Below are 27,622 nucleotides of genomic sequence, written 5' to 3'. Positions count from 1 at the left end.
CTCTGCCCAGACCTGCCTCGCTCACATTTCATCAAAGGAATCAATTTCTCAAATGTGCACAACTGTGAGCCATAATTATATTAGGGCCCAGTGGCAGTTAGCCATGACATGAAAGCGAAAGAGGGAGAGCGATGAGAGGGTGAGAGAGAATGCATCTTTGCATGTTTTGCATTGACATGCATTGTGTTGTTGCTAATGCAGCTTTGGGATAAACATTTGGTTTTACTTTTGGACTAAGTAATACATGTGGCTTTCTGCTTTCTGATTGTCATGTTTATGTTCGTGTTTCACCTTCCAGTGGAGAGTTGTTGTCTTTGTTCTTTGGGGTAGATGTCCCTGTTGTTTCCTTCTAAAAGAACAGAGGGATTGCGGTAGAGGGAGAGGAAGATCGATGGAAGGAATGGCACAGGTGCCCTGGACAAACTAATCAAACGCCTCGGGTATGTGGCGTGGCAGGATTGGAGGTGCTGAGTTTGGATTGAATCAGAGGCAGAAGACAGAAGACATGATGGGATTAATTACCTGTATCAACACAGTTTGTCTACACAACACCTCAGAGGAGAAAACGGTCAAATCAATACATTCAAAAGTTTGTGTATTTGTCAGTGACTCAAGCGTACGATAAGCAAATGCTCTCACACAGAAAACACTGTGTGAGAGCAATGACTTACAGACTATGGAGAGGCACAAATGGTTCAGGATTATTTCTTTCACCTAATTTTAAATTGTAATGGTCACAATATTGTTTCTCACAGTCGGCTATTACAGTATCCTGATAACTGCACTTGCAGAATGATTATATCTCCTCTCCCCTGCTATTTGCCTCTCCTCTTGAACCCCCCTCTTTCCTTTTCTCCCACTCTTTCCTCTCATCTTCTCTACCCCGGGGTCAGCGTGTGATTCGGAGGGCCCTCCCTCTACGCCCCGGGTGATGTATGGCTTGTGGAAACAATGTGAGCTCCGGGTTGTTATTCTGTTTGCTTTACATTTGACAGGTTTGAGTTAGCGTCCGACTGGGATCCTATCTCATTAGCCCAAATGTGTGGCTAAAACAATCATAAAAATCATTTGGCAACTGGCATCCCACTTAGGAACACCTGTCAACATACAGCCGGAAGATAAACTCCACAAATTAGACTCCGGACCGAGATTGAATCAGGGAGATGGAAAGAGAGGGAGAGAGCTGCCCATATGCTCCACGTTATTAGAGAGCTAATGATATGAAGTGGTTGGGTTGTTGTTGAGGCTTCTGCGTTGATCATATTGATTGTGGTTTTAGTACGTAACCTATGGACGTGAGACTTCATTCATTTGCATTTCATTAAAAATAAATGTGCTTTGTTAATCCTTCATATTGATTATCCCAAACAACAACATAAACAGAAGCACAGCCATTTGTCTTTTGACACAAATGCATCACGAAAGGAAGATTTATTATTATTTTGAGAACATGCTAAATCGTGTGCCACTTGGTAGTCTACAACTGTGTGATTTTCCACAAGTCTTGCATACTTTTCTTTAATTATTTGTTTATGCAAACAAGCCAACACACACACTCACACACACACCTCTCTCTTTTCCTTTGCGGTATCTTCCCCTCCGCACCCTGTCCAAACATACATCTTTATCAAGCGGCTGTTGTCGGACAACATTAGATAATTAATAGGCCATTTGTCAGGCCTGTAAGAAACATGTTAAAATCCCAGAGCAGCTCCCCAGATAAATCCTGCCGCGCACACAGACCCCTTTGTTGTGTCAGCCTGCCATCGGAGCTGCAGATTTACCATTAAAGGACCCTCATTATTAATCACAACTAATGCTAATTAATTAGGTGTCTGTGTGTGTGTGTGTGTGTGTGTGTGTGTGTGTGTGTGTGTGTGTGTGTGTGTGTGTGTGTGTGTGTGTGTGTGTGTATGTGTGTGTGCGCACAGAGGGACCAGCTCTAAGTTTCAGTTTGTTATGCGGTGTTAATTGGGAACTCGGCCCAGGACCCTTAATGGAGTGTTTTCCATTTGGAGCGCAGAGCAGTTGACTAACATAAAGGGGAAAAAAGATAGACAATGCTCTCATTAATTAAGACTGTGTAAAGAGCTCTGCTCTTGTTACTCTGTGGTGTGTGTGTATGTGTGTGTGTGTGTGTGTGTGTGTGTGTGTGTGTGTGTGTGTGTGTGTGTGTGTGTGTGTGTGTGTGTGTGTGTGTGTGTGTGTGTGTGCGCGCTTGAACAGTTTGTACAATGAGTGTGTTTGTATTCAAATGAATGTGTAGATTTGTGAATATAACTGCATTAATGGCATTTTATTCAGACAAACAGTACCTGCAGCATTAGTTTTTGTCCTTAATTTAAAGGGTATTGAATGCACTTTTTCAGCGCTTTTGTCTCGGGTCCAAATAAAAGCATTCAAATAAGAGCATGAAAGTTTATTAAAATCGACAAATTACATTTCATCTTTTTTAAATAATGATAATTCAGCTACCAAGTTTACTTTGGCACATAACCTTTGCTTTTCTTTAACAATAATATTTTTTATATTTATCTTTACTGGGTATTTTAAAGTTTGAGAAAGACAAAATGGTAAAGAGAACAGCATTGACAAATATCCTATTTTATTTGTAAATTTTACACTTTAATTGTTTTGCTTGAAGAAAACAATCTTGAGAGATAAATTATGGACAATGGGCCAGGACTGTACACATACAGCTACCTAAGGCTCTGAATGTTTGTGGTTTGTATCACTCAGTACCACAGTCACCCCAATGGACCCACGGACCAAAAGAATCCCTAAAAGCGGCGCTCAGGCCTCCATTAAGCACAAAGACGGAGTTAATTAGGAAGCTTATTGCCTCTCCCGAGGGCATGGGGCTCCAAACGCTCTCCTCTACACCCTGCTGAGGGAATCTAGGCACAAACTGATGCACTGTAATTAACTGTGCTTAGCAAATCAACAGCAGCCATTTTCTGTTTGGCAGTAGCTGTAAGAGCGTTCAAATGAACCAACTAAAGATAATTATTTTTATTTCCTTTAGAATTCCGTCACAATGACTTGTCTCTTAGATGTCTACGCCTACATCTCCCTCAGGGTATCCTCATTTTTCAGCCAAATTAACCAATATGCAATCGTCCCGTAGCCCCCCTCGATCCCTCCCACCCATTTTGAATGCCCCAAACAATTTCTAAGTTGGTTTAGCAGCAGTGTAGTAAACATGATAATAATACAAAAAAGTATACCTCTACTGTGGTTCTGGTTCTTATCTCTACACCAGAAAAAGCATTACATGCTGTTGAAGAAACAGCACAACCACGTATGCTTTTCCTGGTGTCGAGATAGAAATAGAAAGGAGAGGAATGATGAAGAGTTCAGTTTCAGAATCTGGATGTGATGACTAATGGAGGGGATCATGTGTGATTATGTTTGACCTGCAATACAAGGGTAAGCCCCCCGCCCCATTTGTCTGTTATCACAGGCAACAAATGAGGTCTACAGATAAGCATGAGGGCCAGTCCTCATAAGGTGAGGAGTTCGTTTCCATATTTCATGATCTAAGACCCCATCACTCAACTGTTAGAGCTCTCTATCTGGCCAGATGAAGTGGTCTGTGAATTGGGCCCAGGTTAAGTAGATGAATAATGTTCCCACTTTACACATTATACTGTAGTGTTATCGCCTGTCTAGCTATGTGCGTTATAAGCAGAGATGCAGTGGATGAACTGGGGCAGAAAAGTTCAATTAGGTTTATCAAACTTGTTGTTGGCCAAATATAATGTTTCATAAAGTTGCCTTTTTTTCACACATTTTATAGTATACATCAGCCAGATTATGTGCATACATAATTCACCATACAGATAGTAAAAAAAAAATGAAAACTTGACAAAGGGAGACCCTGTTACTACTGCTTGACTCTATTATGGAATGTGAAAGATAAGCAGAAAAGAGTGGTAGAGTTGAACTGATTCAAACATAAGAGGCGACAGAGTAAAATGGGTAAATGTAGCAAAAGACAGGTATTTGTGCTAGAAAAAACGAGAGAGGGGGGGGGGTTAACTATGTCCACAGGTAGGTTATTTCTCTCTGTAAACATATGTATCCATTTGTCCCGTGGGTGCGTCCCCCCGGCGTCCCGTCGGCAGTGGCTGGGTCACACCTCCATTAAGGGCTTTGTCACAGTGATTAATAGCTCCTTCTATCATCTTTAATTCACTCCCTGATGATGGCGGCCCTGCTCGCTGCTCGGGGTAATCTTGTGATGTATGAGTCCGCCCAACACCTCGTGGCAGAGGTGAAAATCATTCCACCCATGCAGATAGCAGGCCCGGGAACAAATGTTTTCCCTCCTTAATAAAAATTAATGAATTTGGTGTCAAGCGTGAGCATTTGAATACACGGGACACGTGCATGTGCGCATATCTGTGTTCATGCATAGTGCCGTGATGTGTTTTCTGATGTCCATGAGGGATTTTGATGAGGAGATAATACTGTTTTCCTCATTATTTTTCACTAAATCTTCCGTGTTGTCTTTCAGATACATCAACATCAAAGTTTAGCTTTTTTTAATTCATTATTTTATTTTACACTTGCTTTCTTGTACTATCATGATGTGCTATCTCTGTTGATAATGCAGTTGAAGTCATGGTGCTGCTCCCAGCTGGAGTTCCCCTTCGCTACCCAGAATTATTTTGGACCTCCCTCTTTGATGAAGGGGCGTCGGCTTGCAGCGATGAAGTAATGTCCATTACTGAACAAACAAACAGGATTATTTGCTTTAAGTAGACTGAGACACCCTGAATTGCACATACACACACACACACACACACACACACGCGTGCGCGCTCATATCAATCCGATCATCTGTACTCAGTGTCCCTACTGCCCCACATGTCTAAGTACAGCTACGGTCTTTCACTTATCAATCATCTGCATACAAAACCACAATTTTTTAAACTATGAACATTGCATATTTGCTTTCTGCTAACGTTTACCTTCCAGAAACATATATGTTTATGAGCTGAAATGCTCTTGTGGAGTCCATTGGGCCGGGGGAATTTCTGGTCTAAATCAAATATAAACTTTGAGACCAGTGTGAGGGGGGAAATGTCAAAGGAGAAACAGCAATGGGGGGATACAGTTACCTTTAAAAGCTCTCGTCCCTCCACCATATGGCAACCTTCACATCCAGGACTATAACCGCGGTACTTCGTGCTGAAAATCATTACCTTGACTCCGAGAGCCACATTGGGTTTCATGCTCGGCTCGACTCAGCAACGTATTTAAAAGAAATTCCCCTCAAACGTGCTCGGCCCACACAGTGTGTGTGTCAAACACAATAGTTGCGTAGACACTGAGATCATATATTGCTGCAGGGAATGACTGTGAAAAATACTTAAGTTGTAGATCTGGTTCGACAAATACACGAACATAGCACATAACATAGAAAATCTGTAACAGGCAGCTGATTCAGCACAATGTGTTCATAAATAGTTTTTTTTTTTGGTTCCCCACAGCAAACACACGTTTTGACAGGGACTTATGAGTCTTAACCGGCGGAGGAAAACAGCTCCTGTACTTCTGTGGTCGTTGACAGTTTTGCATTCCTTTTCCCCAGACATTGTGCTTTGACCTTGCACATTTCTTTAAGGATATTAATATTCGACACACTTGGCTTATCTTGTTCGCCGAGCAAAGTGGTAAAAGTTGTGGCAGTTTAAAGGTGAGAACACATGAAAAAGTTCAATGACTTTGTCCAGGTCTTGAGTTAATCTCGCAGGTTAGTTTATGACCACCTGTGGCCAATCACTGTGACCCGTTCAGTCAATCAGAAGCACGGTTACTTCATGGCCAGTGAACAAGAAGTGTGTGTGTGTATCTGTGTGGATCAAAGGTTCCACGGCTGACAGCGCAGCGGTACAGTGTCACACAGGCAGCCCTTTAGGAATGTTCTTCAGCCCAGGGATGGGTTGTGGAGCCTCATTAGCGGAGCCCCCTCTCGCCGTGGCCTGTCAGCCTGCGTTAGGCGCTGCCCACCTCAGATTTGCGCCGTGGGAGCCGCAGCTTCCTGTGAATCGTTTCCTGCTTCGAGTGTCTCTCCGTCTCCCTGCGTGACACCTGGCTGGCAGTCTGTCGCGCTCGATGGCCGTTTGCTTGTTTTGTGACCTGTCCGATCGTCTGTATGCAAACTTGTCTTTTCCTCCTTGTCTGACTTCCTTTGCATTGGAAATGTATCTGTCTTTCTAATTACTGTGCTCTCTGTCCTCCCATTTGGGAGAACAATACTACTTTGCTCCACCTGCGCACTGTGTCAACACTGTGAACGGTTCAATCCCTCTTCCACCACGAAGCTCCACCAGCCGCGTGTGCCACTCTGAAGAAGCCCAGTGTGGGTTCAAGGGTCGTACCGCTATGTCCTGTGTTACTCCATTCACAATTAACCCCAGTATGCTTCCCTCTGTTTTCACTGTACAGTGGAGAAAGAGTCCAGGAAAAGGAAATATAAAACAGTCAGAGCAGTACAATGCGGCGCAGACCTTGCATGGCCGCCTTGGCATCAGCTCAAACAAATGGCAAACACACCGTGTTGTTGCTGCAGGTTGTTTTGTTTTAGTTCCAAACGCCTGTTTTTGCATATCAGGTGTTGTTTAAAATTTTGATATGAATTTATATGTGTCCTTTGGGTTTTTCCCGAGGCCAGGGACATACCTAATGGTTAGAAACTAGAAACAAGAAAAACATTGACATTAGAAACAAGTGTGCTCCCGTAATGCTCGACTGCTTCTTGTTACTCAGCCCAATGAAAATGAAATCAAGGCTTTGTCACATGACACCCCTACATGTTGTTATCGTAGCATCTGTTGGACCGCCCAACTTCTCCTAACTGATGAAGTTAATATATGTACACTTTGTATGTTTAACTCAATTGGCAGTGTTGTCAGGAACTTATTAAATTACATTAGAAAGATAACCTATTGCCACCGTCAATTTGTGATATCTCTGAGCAACGCCCTCACTAGGAGACTCTCTCTGTGTCTTTCACCAGGTGACGGTGGCGATGAGTTTGCCCTCTACCCATCCGACATCTTGGACGATGTATGCGGCTCCGATGGTGATCCCGCTCCTTCTTCGGCCCTGGCAGAGTACCCGGCGTCCCCTCTGCTCTCCGAGGATGAGGCTTCACCCCAGCACCCGATGTCATTCCAACACCCGAGCATCTTTTTACCTCAAGAAGATTTGCCCATTCCCCTGGACTTTGAACTGCGAGAGTCAGCGGTTCCGGGCGGAGGCCCAGGCATCTGGAGCCACAGGCGGGTAGATGTCGGAGAGCGCTTCGGACCATATGAAGGAGAGCACATGCCTTGTCTCCGAGACCCCACTCAAGGCTGGGAGGTAGGAACATAATAGATGAAGAAGAGTTCATGTGCATATTGTCAATGTGATCCAAAATGATTGCTTTGCAGAGTCGCTACCTTCGCACACATAGATGATTGACAGAAGGATTGTTTCAATAAGTGGACTGCAACCGTTATAATATCAAGAAAACAGGCTTTTATTTTATTTTAGAGTGGCCACCATATTTTGCAATGGTTTCCGGTTGGATTACATGGTAGCTAAGATAAATAAATGTGCTCTACTTATAACAGCAGCTTAAGCTTTGGTACAAGTATAAACATGGAAATTGCAGTTTCAAGGATTTTCTGCAACAGTAATAGTACACTTTCTGACAAGGGTTTTTTCCTTGGCCAATGTACACTGTAGCATTCACATCAGGGCTCTTTTTCATATCCTATATATATATATATATATATATATGTATATTCTCCCATGTCGTCATGCTCACATTTAGCCCAGTGACCACAAAGCTGTTGTTGCCGTTTGTTGCCCAGTGATGTAATATGAGCTCAGTGCCATTGAAAGAAAGGGAGTCGAAGTTGTGCTCTTAACTCAATTAAAATGAAAAGCCATAAATCCCCTTTTCATCCTGGTTAGGGACCCAGTGCGGCCATTGGCAAATCACATATTGGTCAGCCGGCACAAAAAATCGAAGGCCGGGTCACAGGACAAGGTCAAAGGTTAGATGCGGCCTCCGTCAGTGTCATGCTAGTTCGGTTTTATAGAGTAGGAGGAAGGGGCTGGCAGAGTATCAGCCTCATTAAGTCTCCCGAAATAGATCCCTTCTAATTTGGATGTGAGGATTTAGTCCTTCATACTCAGGCCTTTGTCCCTTTGTTGGACAGAATCAAGCTTATTAAGGACTGCTGACCATGCAGTTTATAAAGTGAAAAGTCACAGGTTTAAATAAAAAGATGATTCAATACAACCGTCTTTCTCTTACCCGAGTCTCCCAAACCCTTAAGTTCATTTCAATGCTGTGCTTTAAAGCTGACTGAGAACATGTTGGTAAAGTATCAACATTCGGCTCATATAAATAGTTTTGGATTTGGACTGGTGCTCGTTGGGTTTGCATCATAGAGCATTACTCCAGCCCCTCAGCTCTGACTCAGTGGTTTTGGCGCCTCAAACCAAATCAAAATAAATATCTTTCTTCTTTTTTTCTTTTTTTTCACTCTGGACTACATTTCTCCAAGAAACAACTTCTCCCTGATTATCAACTGCGGGTTGAGACGCAATATATAAATCTCAAATGTCTCTTTAACTGTAGTGAGAAAAAACTTAATTTGTGCCTATTTTCATAATACAGAATCTTACTAAAAAGTCTCTGTCCCTCTCTAAGAGATTTACAGCTGGTTGAACAAGCTCTTTGGGTTATTCTTTTTTCCCAGGGAAGGAAATAAAGGAAAAAGAGGTTTCATGAATTTTAATCCGGTGGTAATTTATGGGGATCTTGAATAATAATATGTATTTAAAAAAGCTGAGGAGCTGGGATGTGAGTGTGTGTGCATGTGTGTGTGTCTGGGGGAAAGCGGGTGGGGCGATTGAGGGGAAAGATGGGATCCCGGCGAGGCAGCACTGTATCACAATGTTTAATTACCACCCTGACAGCGAGCCATAACTCTTTCCATTAAGTAAATAAGTTGTAAAGAATTTATGATGAAATGCCACATTATTCAGAATGGATATTCAGTGATGACATCCCTCTGCATTAAATATGGTAAATGCCATTAAGCCCTCCTGACCCTCCCCCCTCTTCTCCCATGCCCACCCGTTCACCATCCCTCATTCGTTGCCCCCCCCCCCCCCCCCCCCCCCCTCCCGCCTGCAAACCGTCAATATGCCAATAAGCCTGCGGAGGGTCTGTAAAAATAAAATTGATTTGGTGAAATGTGAGTTAAGATAGATATGTTTGCTTTCATCATCAATTCCGTGCGGCGCAGCGAGGTGATGTCACCGACCGGGGAACGCTAAAGTGGCGCTCCCATCTGGAGCGTTTGATGGAGGGCCCTGAGCGGCCCGGGCCAGTGGTGACAGACTGGGGGAAGTTTGTCACCAGGGAGGCCACCGTTCCTCAGAGCCATCACCATAAATTTGGGGGCTTTATTCATAAAGGGGGCGAGTGAGTTATAGCGTCCATGATATTTATGAATACAGGAATGGTGACTTATGGGAAAGATAGCTCCGGTAAATAAGAGGTAGAGAGGCAGCAGTGAGGGGTCTGCTGGGCTGAGATGCATACCTCCACTGCTGCATGCAGAACCGGAGTGCTGACTGTGCCAGTAGTCATAAGGCTCACTGTGTGTGTGTGTGTGTGTGCATGCACTTATTTGTGTGTGTGTGTGTGTGTGTGTGTGTGTGTGTGTGTGTGTGTGTGTGTGTGTGTGTGTGTGTGTGTGTGAGTGTTTGTGAGCTGCGTTAAGGATTTTAGAATTTAATCATGTGCCAGATGTCTGTCAATTTATCACAACCCAAGCACTTTGTTGACTGAAGATTTACTTCAAAAAAAAAGTCAAATGTAAACTGAAATGAATGAATGCATTAACAAGGAATTAATTTAATCTAATTTGTGTTTACAACAGAACAATAAACACATATTATAAGAACAATGGGAGTTTATAAATACATCCAAATGTCTTTGAATATCTAAATAGAAAGTGAAGTGCCCTTTCAGCCCTGGCGAATACTCCCAGAACAAAGCTGATGGCCAGTTATATGACCAAAGTTCAGCACATTGTGTTCATCTAACAGGGGGACGAAAATCAAATAATAGAGGTTTAAGTACTCAATATGTTTTCCCAAACTTTATTTAATAATTTCACTTCAGTAATAGACTACAAATAGAATACAAATTATGAAACATGAACTGTGAAATATTGCATTGCAACTTTCATGAATGGGATGAGGTTGCCGGCTCTCGCCCACAGTATTTGCATGCATTTCTCCATGGCTTCCTTGAAAGTACTCTTAACGCCTGGATGCCCACCAGTCCATATTCTGCTGTCTCTCTCTCTGAGTCGTTAGGCACATTGAAATTCAAACTCCATTTGTGTCTGTCTTCTTCTCAGCGGCGGCAACAATGAGACAGAGAGTTAGAGTCCGGGAGAGAGTTATCCAGCACTCAATGAGCCTTTTGGGCTCACCCAAACTCGCAGCCCCACGGGATTATGGGTCCTGGGCTTAGAAAACTGGGTGCCTCCTGCTGTAGGAGCAATGGGCGGAGCAGGTTAGGGGTGCGAGAATGGATGGGATGGTGAGTGGGGCGGGACAGGAGCGCTTTAGGGCCTTTGTGCACCTCTTGAGTGAGAGGCGGAGGTGCAGGTGGAGGCGATAGTGTTGGTGGTGGTGGTGGGGAGGTGGTGAAGGAGATTAGCACTGATGGTGAATGGGAGTAGAGGATTAGGTGGCTGGGCAGGGCCTTTCCTGGCTCTGCCTGTCTCCTGAACCTCCCCGGTCTTGAGAGGATGGAAGGAGGAGAAGCAGCTGCCTGGCCGGGAGGAGACCCATCATTTAAACTGGTGTCAGCTGAAAATATTGCATTTCTAATGATCTATTTATCAAAGCAAATATGTTTGCATTCTGTTTGTATTAGTGTTGAATCAGTTTATAGAGCATGTGATTATGGTGCCAGCAGGTGATTTGTCTCATTTACATAAAAGCGGAAATTATAAGAAAATCGAACGTGCAAAATGTTCAGGCAACTGTAGTTCATTTGTCGTTACTTCTTTTGCCTTTTATATGCGCAGACAGTGTGAACTCTGGGTAAGGTCGATCCTGGAATCAGGGTTTTGTGGGTTGCATGTGTGCGCACACATACACTCTTGTGCGTGCGTGTGTGTAAGACAGAGTGTGAGAGCGTGGATGGAGGGCGTTTCGAGAGGGCGTGTTTTTTGTGCACGGATAAGCCGCTGTCCTGAATGAATGCAGATGTCTCTGGCTGGCTGTCCGCCTGTCCCCTGTGCACTGACGGCCTGTCACCTCTCTCTGTCACAGGGAGAAAGAGCCACTCTTGGTCTTCCTAAAAGCCCCCTAATCCCCGAGCCCCTGCCACATCCCTTCCACTGTCAGCGGAGATGGCCCTGCCCACAGCAGCGCTTAGAAAGGCAGGCGCTAGGGATGAACCCCTCTGTCACTCACGCACCTCTCAATGGACACACATCCTCACATTTTCACACACACGTACACACACACATATATTTTTTTTTTAGAAATACTAAGTGAAAAAGTCCCGCGGATGCAAAGGCAATGTGAATGGCGGTTGTCAATGCATTGTGCCGCATGAACACAACGGCTGCGCTGACATCATTGTGGGACCTTTTCTCTTTCATGAGAAGAGCACTAACTAGCTGCTGAGACACTGTCTGTAATTATGAAGGAGCCGCTCACGGCATACACTCGGGTCTCGTTGGCACTTAATGAATTGTAATGGGGACAATAAAGATCATTAAACTCTGTTGTGTGTGACCGGATAGTGTAAAGGAGGAAAATGTGTCACCGTGCAGACGGAATGTCCTGGACAAGAGACGGTTGAGGAAACACATGGCTTTTAATTATACCTTCTTTTAATTGTAAATACAGCGACACTTCTGTGCTGTGTCAGACTACTGGTTGGGACACATAGTTGGACAGACCTCAGGGTAAGTAGCTGCTACGGGTCTGGGTTAAAAGTAAATATGGTCGTGGGCACAAGAGTTTAGTGTAGAACATGAATTTGGACTAAGAGGCCTGAGGATGTAGGATGGACTTAAGGTGAAGTGGTTGTTTACCTGTTTCTATATTTTCAATGGTTTAATAAAGTAGTTAGCATTGACAGGTGCCTTGTTATTTGGCCATGCTTAGATGCTGACCAACATTTTTGTCTGGAAATGAAGTTGTCTAAAAGTTGTCACTTTGAAATCTATTTGATCAAATATTTGATTTCCTAATATATTTATCATATCTAAAGTCCTGCATGTCGCAATAACCAGTCACGGTACGTTTTTCGAGGACTGAATTGATTGCCAATTGATTAGTTGAATTGGCCCCATCCCTGTTGAGTAAATATCATGTGCTTAACCTGCTGTGCTACCAAAACAACCCTGGCCTCTAGCTTCCTTCACATGGTGCAGAGTGTGCAGCCCCACAGCGCCTTCAGCCGCGTGTGTCCGAGTCTGCTTTTGTCTCTCCTGGTGTCCGTGAGGGAGATAAGCTCCCCCTTCAATGTAACTGGAGCTTGATTGTCTTGGACGGGAGTGATGTCCATTCAAAAATCCTAAAGACAAAACAAGCTGGGGGTCCGTCTCCCTGCCTCTCAGTTGATTGGTAATCCCTCTCCTTGGGTTAATCTGTTGTTTGTTGTTGCTGGTTGAGGCGTGTGTTTGTCTGTTTATGTGTGCGTGTGTGTGTGTGTGTGTGTGTGTGTGTGTGTGTGCGCGTGTGTGTGTGTGTATGTGTGTGTGTGTTGGAGGGGGGGGTGTAATCTCATGTGAGAGAAGAGGAGGCACATGTGAGTGTGAGATAAAGTGTGGGAAGATTCCCGTGTATGAGTGCAGGCTAGTCAAATCCTCCACTTTCTCCTGAGGTGGCTCTTCTCTCGCAGTAAAACAGGACAAAAAAAAACAAATTTCTGATTTCCCCCTCATTCCCTCCATCCCCTCCCCACTCCCTCCTCCTCCCTCATGCTCTGTCTGAGTTCCCAGCAGGGAGGGGAAGCTAGGTTAACTAACTGAACAAAGTCAGAGTGAATTGCAGAAGGACAAAGGCGGGCGGGAGTGGGGGCTATGCCAGTTGGAAGGTGTAGCCAGCAGCACAATGCCAGGTGAAGGAGGCTCTTGTCAGGGGTCTATCCAAGTAGGTCAAAGGTCACGGACCTAATTAGATCTGAAGTGAATGGAAGGACTTGTTTGATTGAAGGAGGAGGCCGGAAAAGGAGAGATGAGGAAGGAGGAGTTCACCTGTTTGAAAAGCTCAGAGGGGGGGCATGTTTCTCCCCCCATTATTATATCTGACCAGGCGGGATGCTGAAAAAAATCCGACTGGCTGATAGCTCCCAGTGGGAGTCAAAAAAATGAGGCTGATCTGATCGGAAACACATGCAGGGCAAACTCAATAACACAATGACAAACGTCTAGACGGCCACAGATATAATAGAATTTATATGCAGGTGCATTGACTCATCGGTGGAATATAAATGCCACTGCCTATAACACACATTTATATCATCTGTCCTCAGCTGTTATAGCACTCTGGACACAGTGAGGAAGATGTACACTGCAAGACTTCCCGAAACAAGGAAGCTTCAAAGTCAAGGCATCTCTGTGTTACGAGATGACTTACAGGGAAATAAAAGGGAAGTAAAATGGGACGTGGCATGTAGCAAACGCTTACCAGCTTGCATTCATTTCAACACAAGAATTTAGATTTTCATGTTGCCTACCAAAGAGATTTTTTTTAAGGTTAGACTGTTGTGAAAGAAACCTTTGAGTCAAAATGTTAAACAACCTCCTATTAATTTACAACTCAATAGACAATAAACGTGGTGGAAGGTTTGAGGTAACCTTAGGAAAGGACTATGGGGAATGGGTTGCTCACTTCACATAGGATAAGAGCACTTTTAGTCAAACGCACCTCGTCAACTGTCTTCAGAGCTCTCCTGAGCAAAAGAAAAGTGCTGTTATTAATATACACAGACATGCAAATCAACACTGCATGTTTGGAATATGTATGCCTGTCCACAAATATACAACCACACAGTAAACCCCATATGCTCTCACACACACACACACACACACACACACACACACACACACACACACACACACACAAATGTGCCCCCTGCACTCTGCACAGATAGGAGTGAAAATGAGGGGACCCCTAAACGGCATACAGGAAACAGAGGTGATGAATTCCGTGTGCGGGGCCACAGAGAGAGGCTCATAGATACCTTATCTAGGGGGATTGATAGGGGAAGGGCCTTCCCTTAAAACACACTACTGATTGTTTCCAAATGTCGTCCCAATGGGGAGGGTTAGAGAGAGGGAAATACGGCGACTCAGGGGCAGAGCTTGCAGGCTTTTTATTGGTCCAGTCCGGGGAAACAGAGAGGGAACAGCAACTCTGTCCTGGCTTTGCTGCCCCGAGTTGCTGCTAGTGCTTAACTAGCAGTCAGATCGCATTACCCAGGCAGTAAATCTAAGTACCGGTTAACGCAAATAATCAAGAGCTAATACTGCTCTACAAAACCACTTTCTCTGTGTCTGTGGTCAAACAGGCCCGGCCCTCTGTCCTCTCAGCCTCTGCCAGACTCTCCTACACTCTCTCACGGCTATTATAACCTACATACAGCCATATCTCCATATATTTATGTATCCATGTATCCCGTATGGAGTGTGCTGCTCTGTGTGTCTAGTGTATGTGTGTGTGTTCACTCACATGTTTAAATCTCTCTTCTGTCTCTGTGCTGCAGTCAGTTCAAAGGGTAATGGGACATTGCGGTCTGGTTTGAGAGCTTATTACTGGGTTAAGCGCTAAAAAACGCAGGCCGGGCCACATTCGGCACAGTAACACCGTAGCCCTCTTACAATTACTCCATATTGCCGGTCCAATTAGAGTGGAGCAGTTCCAAAACCAGAACTGAGAACTGCCAGGTTTAGAGAGAGAGAAAGCAGAGGCCCCGGGTGGCAGTAATGAGGTCTTAACCCCGACTTTGCTCTATTATGTCATAATGCTTTAATTCGAGCCATATGATAGGCTGCTGTGCACTCATATGTTATTGGAAAGTCAATATTTGTGAGCTGGCCCTGTCTGGTCCCCTCAGATGTGGCCTGGGAGTAAATGCCAAAAAAGCCAAAGATTGCTGAGGAGTAAATGATTGACAGAAGGGAAGACCACATCAGGTTGCTCAGGAATGGTATTGCCTGATGGCATCCTAACACCAACTATTATATGACAAGATGAATAAGATGTCACGTCTTCACCAGCTGGTGGATACTTTATGTCACAGATGTAGTTATATCAATGGAAAGGTGATGGAAACTTCACACATTATGTAAAGTAACATACAAGCCATTAACTTGATCCCACACAGCATCTGTGATGAATACTATGGATTTGTATGCTATGATTCATGTTGGATTTGTCCTCTACTTGAAGATGTGTCTATTTTACCATGGTGGAAAGTACATGTACCAAAGTACTTCTTCAAGGTACAATTATGACTTCACATTTCTATTCTACTACATTTCAAGGGAGAATGTATACTTTCTACCCAAATATATTAATCTGAAATCCATATTTAGAAGGTACTTTTGAGATTAATATTTCACATATAAATACATGAACCTTTTTGAATAAAGCAAAGCTACCCAACATAAGTTCATTCAGCTCAACCAGCTATAACCTTAAAAGTATGCTTTTACCTTAATCATAATCAATGCATATTATATATGGGAATATAATGCTCTGAAAGGGGGCAGTTGCCATAATGAGTACTTTTTATTTTAATACTTAAAGCATATTTTGCTTCTAGTTACATTTTGAATGCAGGACTTTTACTTGTACTGTGGTGTTTCCTCAACACTGCGCTCTGCCCAAACACCGGAGACCAGACACTCACTTTGGGATGACCCTGCAGCCAAAAGCAGTTGTTTGGCCCACTGTTGTAGCAAGTGCTAATTAACTAAAAGGGTGTTTGTTAATATTTTGTACAGTGTTTGAAGGTCACATTTTAAATGAGTGTGGCTCTTGTATTTAATGGGGTTAATTACCATGGTAATTACCACCGCTCACATCCAGGTCAATAATTGTTTTGTAATTGCTTTCAGGTTGCATAATAATGATACAGTCCATCAATTTCTGTCATTGCATGATTTTAAATAGGGGAGATTTAATTATGTTCAGAATAAACATGCATTCCTTTTGAATAATGAGAACAAAGTGGCAAATATTATGTTTTGAAACAAGTGAATACATTACCGTACCTGCTTGTCCAGCTTTAGTAACTAGTTCAGAATAATTTAAAACTCTCCCAAAAACTTATTTTTTTGAGGATTATTGGAAAAACTATTGAGCAATGGTACAGCAAAAGTACAAAAACGTATACTCTCCTGCAAATGCTCTCTCTAAAGTCTCACGATGCCGCACTAGAGGCTACATATGCTGCAAATCAGACTTCACTTGTGTTCTGCAGAGTTACATTTCTTGTTTACACTCCAAGTGACTCGAGGAATGTTATTCTAACTCCATTACAGCAGCTTTTGCAGAGTATCTTTTTCATACCACGCATTGTTCATTGTTTGAAGATGTAAATTGAGCAATAAAAAGGGAATGTTTCTGGGATATATTGGATTAGACATCCAGCATACTGTATGCGCATGTGTTTTGCATTAGAGATTTCTAAACTTTAGCATGGGGCAAGGGATTGGGGCTCTACACATGGCAGTCACCCTAAAATCCACAGATAAATGAAGCTCGCTCATGCAAAGATGGTGGGGAATAGATAGTGTTTCTCTTCCCGGGGGAGAGAGTGGAGGGGTGACTGGGATGAAAAGAGGACTTAAAACATGCTTATGCAGAGCGACTGAGGGGGTAGTTTCTGTGAGAAGATGGGATAGGCAAAACTAGACAACTAGACGGGGTGAAAACAAGAGTGATGGATGAGGCAGACGAGAGACAAAGACGGATAAAGGGGAGAGAAGAGTACAAGAGAGAGAGACTAAATCAGTCATAGTGAATGAAAGAGAGGCAGAATGAGCTGAGAAGGTGGAGAGAGAACTCAATGTCCTGTCTCTGGTACGTGCCGAGGGAGACAGATTTCCCGATGGAGCGTTCCCAAGTGTCCCTCTGCAGTCTGTAATAGGATTTTCCAGGCTACAGCAGGTAGTCTGTGAGGGAACTTTGTTCGTCGGCGCTCACAGATAAGGGTTAATGCAGCCCAAAGGTTCCTCCACTACACTGGGCGCTCTGGGAGTCTGTCGCTCCCTCCTCCGCTGTCAGCACCAATCCGTCACAAAGGATTTCTTCCTGCTAAACTCAGTGGCCATTTCTGACATTTCCAACAAACTAATTGTTGTCTCCAGTCCTGGCAAGGCCTGTGAAGTCCGAACGAGTTAGCGTCTTCTGCACAGATGGGAAAGAATTGCAAAATATACGTCCCAGCCGAATTATGCTTTGTCATGAGCCCTAAACAGGAGAGGAGACGAGAGAGGATGCCCAGACAGACCAGGCCAGGCCAGAGGCTCTGAGAGCAGGGTTTGTGTCATCCGTATTATCTCCTCCGATTGTCCTCTTTCTCCAAGCTTCCCTTCCCTCCGAGCCACTTTATGACATGCATTGTAGTGTCTTAAGAGTTCTGGGCAGCCTCTGATCGGGCTATGCCGTGCTTCTCTCTGGCCCCGAGTGACAGTGGGATCAGGTCCAACCACCACCCAGGATACAGAGCCATAAATCATCCTGCTGGCACCGGGCTCTACTTCCTGAACAGCTACCAGTTCCTGCAGGGCACAAAAAGGCCTTTGTGGGGTCTAGGCTGCGAGAGCTTCTCCTTTTAGAGGATTCTTAGGTTTATGAGCAATGCTGAGAACGATTGTGGAGGACAGAGAGAGTTTACACAAACGTTCTTTCTTTCTCTTTGTAAGTAAGTTTAATAATGCTATGACTGAACTACGGCTAATAGCCACTGAATGTGAACACCTGTTGAACAGCGGGTCTTGATCAGATCAGCCACTGTTTGTTTGTGTACGTCACCATAGAAACTTCACTTCGATAAAGTCATCAGCCTTCAGTTTCTGCAGGAGCCCAACGTGGCCATTTCATCACCGTGTAGCGATGTGTGTAGAATCGGACTGCCGGAGCTGCGGTGGTCCTCGCCAAAGGTGGCCTCCCTCCATCACTCCATCCCCCCCCCCTCCCTCCTTTACATTCCTCATTTCCACCAGTCTCCGTCCTCCCTGTGTGTTTGGATGGCTCCACCTCACTGTCAGGCTGTGAGGGACGGCTGTTTTCCTTGCAGGCCAGATCAAGACAGGAGATTGGCCCCAGGGGGCCCGAAGATGTGAAGCTTCTGACACGTCCCGTAAATCTAGGGTGTCCCATCTCCAGTGCTCGATCTGCGTGCCGCAATGAGAACACCAATGAGGCGTGAGGATGAACATTCCTCAGGCCGTTCTCACACACAAACCCCCGGGTTTCGCTCGGAGAATAATACCTTGGTGCCCCTCTTCTCCGACTAGGGAGATGTCCACCTTAGCAAATATTCTGTCTTTCCACCCTTGGTGAAATAAGTCCCCAAACCCCAGCTTTTAAGCCATAAAAGTTTTCACAGGAATGCTGCTTGCTTAGTATATGGTTTTGTGTTTGTGTTACATGATGAATATGAAATGGTGTGTTATTCTTGTGTCTATGAGAAGCAGTTACAAAACGCTCATGTTGCTGTACTTAATTCCCATAATCCTTTGCAATGTGAGTCTCAATCTAACAGTGTAGAGCTGGCAGGGCTGCGCAAATACAAGCAGTTTAATTAATATACTCACTCACGTACACTCATATTCTTGCACATGTACTAATGACAACATATTACTCCCATGTATGTGAGGTAGTAAAATGTTGGACCTACATAATTACTTAATATCTATTTATCTATATTTAAGTATATCAAATAGCAAATGTACAAATATATTACAGGTCAGGTATTTTTTACTAAATGTTTGGCCCATGCTGGCATGTGTGTGTGTCATGTTGCAGCCCACAGAAAGACAAGCAGACGAGTAGTAGAAAGAGGTAATTTGGGCAAAGAGACAGACAGAATGAAGGTAGACTGACCAAACAACAAAAAAACAGTAGACAGACTGGCCAGCCCACGTGTTCCCTTTTTGTCCTCCTCCACCCAGCCACGTTAGCCACGTTAGCCAGATTTTTCACCCAAATGGAAATGCAGCCTGTCATTTCCACGAGCCTCCAACCGCTCTGTCTGTCCAATCCGTCACAGCGTGCCGGCGGCCGCGTAAATAGGCCTGCCACTCTCACTGTCATCTGAGTAAAGGATGTCCCATCGTTACCACAGGGTGAGACCAGGCAGCACTCAGGTCCACTTTCACTCCTCCTCATTTTCCCTCCATCCTCCTGCCTCCTCCTCCTCATCTCACAACCTCATCCATGATGAGCCTTTTGGACCTCCATAGTGGTAGTAAAATGTGAGGTGTTTGGGGGAGCTTTCTCAGAACACAGGCATGCGTATTTTTTTTCTGTGTGCGATGAATGTCCCCCCCATCTCCCACCCCATACTCCAATCTCCCCATCAAGAGTCAAAAGCAGTAGTATAATAGGAGCAGAGGTGAGGTGAAATAAATTGTGTCCTGGACCGGTAACCTAACAGCCATCATAAATAATGTAGACCTATTTGAAGGGGAAGATGGGGCATTAGAAGCTATTTACACTGCAGGAGCCGTGCTATCGATCAGCACGGGGCGTCCCATAGATAAGAATGGGATGATGTCATGGTTATTTATGGTGATTCCCGATAGTAAGGCTACAGAAGGGGTTTCAGGCCGACAGCATCATCAGTTTTTTTGGGGTGGGGGGATATGATGCATTCTGTCATCAGTGGAACAATCAGCAGGGTGTTTGAGGGAGGTGAGGTGTAGCAGTAGCATGCCTCAGACATACACACACACACACACACACACACACACTTGCATGGACCTGCACATACAGACATGCGTGGACACAGACAACTTGCACACACAAACATTACACATGCATACCAACGCACACAATGCTAAGATAAATGCATCTGGTGTGATAAGGGTCCATAAAAAGTAGTTAGAGGAGATGGCTCAGAGGAGATAGAGTACATCTTGCTCTCCATGCTTCACATACACCAGCATACACATATATAAAGAGAGCAATAAAACACTGGCTCTCCGCTGCTGTGCTCTGAAGTGAGCCAAAGGCCATATGCAATGCGAGTCTGAGAAAGAATTACCATTCAGGGATCACTGGTCAGGTCACATAAGTACATGAAGCTCAGTTGTGTTAGATGAGAATTCAGGAACTGTGAGATCTGGAGACTGGCTAAGGTGTGCCATGGGATTTTACTTGATGTCTTAGAGGGAGAACAAATAACAGGAGAATATCTTGGGAAAAATCTCTTATTCTTGGAAACATCTTGCATATCTGTTCTTTGTAACATCCACATGTCAGTGCTGAGTGTAATGTCATTGTAATGGTAACCATTAGCTGCATCCTCAGAGGTTTGTTTTCAGGATGTCTTCCTGTTATTTGTTCTCCACGTTGAGCCTAAACAGAAAATATAATTAGACCCATGATGGGAGTTTAGAATTCAAAGAAATATAAAATCATGTCGACTTTATATCAACATCTGATGGAAAGATTAGGAAATACAAAATTTGATGTAAAAGTGAAATGGGAACAAGAACTTGGTGTGAGTATTACAGAAGATTAATGGTTGTATAAAAATTTTTTAGTGTTCACACTGGTAACTGAACGCATAGAAACATCAATGGACTTGTGTCCATACGTAGACTTTGTATGGTGCCGTAGTAACAGTGTTGGGACGAAGCAAACACACACATCAATAAACGTACTTAATTCTACCATAAGCTTTAAAAATGGTTGATGAGAGAGAGCGAGAAGGGTAGAACTACAGAAGGAGAGACTCCCACAGCTAAGGGAGGTGTGGTGGGGCAGTGGAAAGAGGAGAACAAGAGGGGAGTAAAAGCTGGCACGACTCCACAGTGTTTTCTGTCGCTGGCCCCTCGGAGCAGGAACATTATTGTGAATATTAGTTCAGAACTCCTGGCACCCATCCAGACACCGGCCTCTGCCTGTGGAAGGAGGCGGGGGGGTTAGCAGCAGGGTTCAAGTCCCATCATACATACACACCACTACTACCATTAACCACCACCCCCATCTCCTCGGCACACTCAGGACTAGAAAGGCTCCACAACAACAAGATGTGTGGAGCCTAAAGTCCTGCCCAGCCCTGATAACAAGTCCCAGCTTTAAAAAAAATAAGCAAACACATGTGGTTGTTTGATGTCCCCCTTATCTTCGCAAACTTTAAATTCTCAGAGAGTTTCTCCAGCGAGATCAAATTCAGTCATTAATCTGTTCGCTTTTTTATGAATTGTTATTGAGCAAAACTTTTACTCAAACTCAAAAGCTCACAGTTGTGTCCGTGCACCAGTGGAGTTTCCGACAGGCTCCTTTCATTCCGCTAATGAGAAAGTGGCTAAAAAGCCTGGAAAAGTCTGTCAAATCCCACAAGGACTTGTTTTTGCCCAGAAACATTCAAGTTGTGTGGTAATTCTTGGACGAGCGGTGAGGAAGTATTCAGCCATTTGTATGTTTGTCATAATAGGGCTCAGCGCTGTCCACAGGTGTCTGAGGGCCGGATCAAAAAACATTTTCAAATTTCACTCTTCCGTTTTAGTTTGAGTGTCATTGGAGAGGAGGATAAATTGAGCTTAATGAGATCAGGGAAAGACAATGACAGAAACCGAGCAGCTGGATTATAATAATTTTTTCGAGCTGCAGCGTTAAGTAGGCTAAAGGCGATGATGCCACTGAAAGGGCAGAAAGCAGCCTGGCACAGAGTTGAAATAACAGAAAAACACAAAAGAGACCGAAGTAGGAGTTGGGAGAAGTGGAGTGGGCACCTCCCTTTAATGGGCGGAGGAGGCGAAGGAGGAGGGTGTAAGGTCTATTCAAGAGGAACAAGGAGACACAATGCAACAGGGTCAATGCTGGGTCAGCAAAGTCCACGAACTGCAGGGTACAAGTGGTGGCAGGCAGCAGTGAGCCTGGAGAACAGAGACAGGTGAGCTGTTAGCGAGCCATCCGCCGTTTTAATGTCAGAGGAATGTGATGCAGAAAGGTGTTTCTGAGAGCCGGCGTGTGGACCCACGCACTCCAACTGACAGTGCAGCGTTACACTCTGCTAATGCGTTTGTGTGTGCACTTGAGTTTTTGGAGTGAAGACATCCAAGGGGTTTGTTAAAGTCTTTTGACAAAGCCATCACAAAGGTCATGTATCTATAAGTATCTCTTTGACCTGTCACCCTTGACCCCTCAGCCAACCAACACAACAAGGGGCTTAGAGAGGTGTTACCCTGGTAACACGGTGGGTCAGTGAAGGGACAGATGGGATAGTGTGCATGGTGTTTTTTACACTTGCATTATCTTGTTTGCGTGCCCATACACACCTGCATGCATAAACGTGTTTTCAGGTGCAGTGTGTGTTCCCTTTACCAGAGAGTGCGTGTGTGTACCTGCTTCATATGCGTCGCCCTCATCAGCAGTGCAGTCATTAAGAGAGGGCACATTGAGGTCTCTGCTGCACTCTTACACGATAAAAAAAACAGCCCCCCCTTAACGCTAAACTAGCCCAACGAGGATGAGTCGTTGGGCTCCCAGGTCTCGAACCCAGCCTGCCCCGGGGGGAGGAGAGAGGTGGGGGTTTTGTCTCTCACCCCACTTTTGTTAGAGTACCCCCCGTAATAAATCTGGATCTGGTAAATAGCCCATGAATAAAGGGAGATTTTATCCTCGGTGGCACAGGGAAGATTTAGTGGGCAGAGGCAGCGTCGCCTCTCTTCTGAACAACTACAAAGTGGTCACTCAGCGAGCCTTAAGAGGCATAAAAAGCCTGCGGTAGTTCATTAAATCTCCAGCATGAAGATGGGACCGCTGCGGCAGTGATTTACGGCAGTCAGGTGCGTATAGAGGCAGCGGCACTCAGCCCCACCTCTCATTCTCTGTCTGTCCCAATGAGGAAATAACTAAGCATGCTGCGCTATTTATTGGCTGCATATTTGGGAGACACAGAGCGAGGGACGGGGGGACACTGTGAGGACAGAGAATGGGCTGAATTGGAGACAAGAGCGGTGTTTTTTCAACCCTTGTTTCTTTTTGTCAAACGCTGAATACGAGCAAGGAATCATACCCGAGGCTTTCTTTGATTATCGGCCATTTTAGTGTGCTTCCAGGTGGATGTGCTCGAGCCGAATGAAGAGTCACTTGGGGTCACAATAAGTAAAGAGTCAGCGGTTAAAGCATGAGAGTGAACTTTTCACTCCGAAAAGCTGGTTGACTGGCTTTAGTTCACTGGAAACATGGGAACATTATTCTGGCAACTTTACATTCAATATCATGCTTTTGAGACTTTACTTTTATTAACTTTTGGTATTGAATATTTCTGGTCATAAAATATGATAACATTACTTTTTTGAAGCCATTCAAGCCGGCTCTTTGAAACATTTTCTCCTTAAATGATCCCCATTGGTATAGTATCTTGCAGCGCCTGTCACGCGCACATGCAAATCCTCGCCTCCTGCCTTTAAACTGACCTTGCCGTAATCACTTCACCTTCTTATTTTCCCAATGAAATAACCAGCTGCACTCTCTCACCTTGGAGGGATTTGCCGTCGAGCCACTTGAGATGGGGAACATTAAATATTTGCTTTCAGATTCTTCTGTGCTTTCTGTCAGTGATAGGGCCTTCACTTACTCAGCATTGTGTTTGTCCCGTTCAAACATTCACACAGCAGAGCGACAGAGACATCGGATAGAAAGTGCAGTGTGTGTCATTGTAATCTCAGCCACAAAGGATTTTTGATAATGTTGTCATGGAAAAGGAGTTATGTTTTGATTTGTGTCCACCATCTCTCAGAAAGTCACAATTCCCCCTCAGTAGCCTTCAATATCACGCTATACCCATACTAAACAGACTAAATGTTGCTGTCTCGTTGTGGGTAATTTATTATTTTAATTTTTTCATGCGCTGCCATATAAAGTTTACAGTATGAAAGCCAGGTGCTGTACAGTATATTTAATCTCAGGCAGTGGAGACGTCAGAAAGAAATGCCATCGTATCATCTCGATGAAAAAATCCTGTCATAGTTTTTTCCACATAGTTTTCCTGACAGCATGTTTACTTCTCCAAAAAATGAGTAAAAAAAAAAAAGACCAGGCAAACTTTGACTGTTTACACTCACGTCCTTGTTTCATTCCTGCCTCTGCCTGACTCAGAAGGTCAAAGCAAATCTGTTAATCTCCTCACTGAAGGACAGCATAAGGGCAGATGAATGCCATTTACCATGGGAGTACTGGACTATGACTCTCCAAATAGGATGATTTAGGCTTATATTAATCAAATTCAGAAATGTCAAGTTCCCCTCTCCTCTGTAAAGTTCCTCTCTTTCTCCCCATTTCTCCCTCCTTCTCTCTCTGTCGTCCCTCCTCTCCTCTGTACCCTTCATCCACCCCTCTTTCCATCTCTGATGCTGGGATAAAGATGTAGGGCCTGATCAGTGGAAGCTGATGTCCTAATAGAGAAGTAATGAGAATAGATCTGCTGGCTGCCTGGCTGTCTGCGTGGCCCGACGTGCCGCTGTGTTCAACCACTTATGAAAGACACAAGGGGGAGAGTGCGATGTGCTCTGGCCCTTAACACAAAGATAATATTCACTGTTTTATCCACCTCTGCCTGACAAATGACTGTCATTAATCAGCAGCCAGAAAGTCCGCCCTGTGCGTGTGTGTGTGTGTGTGTGTGTGTGTGTGTGTGTGTGTGTGTGTGCGTGTGTGTGTGTGTGTGCGTGAATGGGATGAAATAGAGGTGAATAAAGAGCATGTGCCTTTCTGGGTATTTGCGCAAGGAAGAAATGCAAACACACGTATACATACACACACACCTTGCAGATCTTACTATAGATAATGATAAAGGACATTCACTTATTGGCCTACAGGGTTGTTGCCTCCTAGATTTAGGTTCACCTTCAAGCTATGCATATTGTAATGAGTGTAGCAGAATAGAACATAATCTAAGAAGTGAGAGGAAAAAAAGAAAAATCAAGTGTATAGAAAGAAGTATCCAGAGAAAATGCAAGAGGGACAAGTGGGAGGGTAAATTAATGTGGAGGTTAACAGGCACAAAGGGCCGGTGTGAGGGCCGGTTGTTGGCCCTCTCAGTAGATGAGGTGGCAGGGAGAGAGGGCCCGAGGAGGGCCTTTGTGTGAATGAATGCGTCTCACCCTCCAATGTTATCATGATGGTGAGTCATTAATCACAATCTTGACTAAATACAGAGTGACCAAGAATCACACACTTGGCAGCCAAGTACACACACACACACACACACACACACACACACACACACACACACACACACACACACACACACATACACACACACACATAATATACAAGGACATACAAGCGCCCAGTGCTAACTTGCACAGAATGTGTGTGTGTGTGTGTGTGTGTGTGCGCACGTGTGTGTATCGCTCTCTAACTCACCTGCCCTGCTCAGAGACACTGTGACTTCTCCTGTGGGCCACAGCAATGATTGCCAGATAAAAAACTAAAAAACAAAAAGCAGAGTAAATACAAAGAGCTGCTGGAAAAGGCTCAAACTATATTTTCCTTTTTTTTTTACCAAAATGTCGAAGTGTTCTTTCTATTTCTGCCCTCCAACACCTCACCTATAAGGAGTAAGAAGCTACATAAAAGTCTTTACTAAATCACATTGCTGTAAGGTCTAAGTAGCTTGCTATGATAGGACTTGGCAGCCAAGTGCTGAGAGCTGCTGGCCTACAGAGCTGGTATCCTACACAGAGGCCCCACTCTCTCTCTTGGCTCTGGTCCGTCCCTTTGGCCCCAGTCTGGCCTCGGTCTGGTCCTACTCGTCCCCGACCCTGCCAAACCTCCACCACATCCCCGAGGAGCATCCCTGCATCTCTGCGCCACTCTGCTGCGCTCTGCCAAGTACACACTCCAACTGCCTCACCAAATCCATGACCCGTCACACATTGCCCGACTATCAGCAGAGGCCAACCCCACAAATGACGACCTCCTGTGACCTTCTTCTTCTTCGTCCTCGTCCTCGTCTTCGTCTAGTCTTCTTCTTCATCATTTTCTTAATGTATCTTTTGCTGTTTCATACACTGTTATATACACACACCACACACACTCTCTCTCTCTCTTGCAATCCAAAGTCATTTGACATTGGCAGCCCTTTCATACGCACTCGTGCCAATAACCGAACAAATGACTTAATGTTGTGTTGCATGTTGTCATAGTGAACTCTCTTACACTCCTCATTTACAGCCCTCTCAGACTCTTTTTTTTTTAATAGTGCCCCAGTAAGTGAACAGAACTCTTTCATTTGCTTGTATTCCAGCTCAGGCAGAGGTCCCACCTTTCCCATATTTCGTTTTCCTATTTGTCCCCTTTCCTTCAGAATCAAAATTACATCTGAATGAACCGTGCAAAACACTTTTTTGCCCCTCTTGTTTTGGACAAATCTATTCTCACTGCTATTGCAATTGTTTTCCTTTGTTTCGGTAAAATTAGTTCAAGTATTCTTGAATTGTCACACACACGTTTTGGGCTTCTTTAGTTTAGTATATATTGTTATCCTCTGTTCACTGTCTTTTGGTATGTTTCCAGAAGACGCAGATGAAATACATAACCGCAAGTATGGGGCAGTCATTACTGTTACTCTTTCATTGGTTGGTCAGAAATCTAATCCTGCGTCTCAGGCTCCATCAAATTCAACAGAAGTTGTTTTTGAAGTGCCTCCCTCCAGATTTTTGCTTTTTCCCACCTTCCTCTCATCCTTTGAGATCACAGAAGCCACCGTAAACCCAGAGCAGGTAAGCCCCAGCTGGGATGTGCCCACCAGGGAGCAGCCTGCTGCTGGAACAGTGCCACGGCAGCTAAGATGTTAAGCTTCAGGAGACCGCTAAGTTCCTGCGGTCACTCACAGGAGGGATCGCAGTCCCTGCTCATAGTCAAGCAGCATACAGAGGACGCCTTTCAAAACCCGAGAGGAAGAAAAGTGGGAGAGAACCTCAGAGCGAAATCGGGGCAGAAATGTGAGCGAGATGCAGGTCTGTGCAATATCAGTTTAGCGATGTACATGAGCGACGTTTTCTGGCCTCCGCTTGTGTCCGTCTGTCAGCGAGTGTCCTGAGAAGAATGCGCGGCCTCCACACATATGAGAGCATTTAACAAGGCTGTAGCTGTCGCGTTTAACAGTTCTGGTGATGATAATTGTGGGCTGCGTGATGGCTCGCTCGTTAAAGCCACTGCAGTAAGAGTGGATTTCAGGGCTGTAATTGCAGCTCGTTAGGATAATGCCAATCAGGAGCGCTGGCCCGGCTCCACGCCCACGTACGCTCTCTGTGGCCCTGAGCTGCCGAGGCCCTTCATGGGCCCTCTGTAGGGCAGCAGTAGTATCCTCTAT

The 27,622-nt window shown here is 44.6% G+C and overlaps 1 protein-coding gene across 1 annotated transcript in view; it reads left to right on the top strand.

Annotated features, from left to right (window-relative positions):
• mecom (MDS1 and EVI1 complex locus) overlaps positions 1-27,622 on the top strand; it is a gene marked incomplete at both ends in the record, with an annotated part of 126,873 nt that overhangs the window by 33,399 nt on the left and 65,852 nt on the right. The window contains one exon of the mRNA XM_079225205.1: positions 7,028-7,374. Coding sequence (XP_079081331.1) covers positions 7,028-7,374 — 347 coding nt within the window. The remainder of the gene's footprint in view (positions 1-7,027; positions 7,375-27,622) is intronic.

This window comes from Taurulus bubalis (genome assembly GCF_910589615.1).
Source record: "Taurulus bubalis genome assembly, chromosome: 10".
Classification (NCBI taxonomy): Eukaryota; Metazoa; Chordata; class Actinopteri; order Perciformes; family Cottidae; genus Taurulus; species Taurulus bubalis.
The sequence above is the reverse complement of the archived record's forward strand: the minus strand, read 5'-3'. Positions and strand labels throughout refer to the sequence as shown.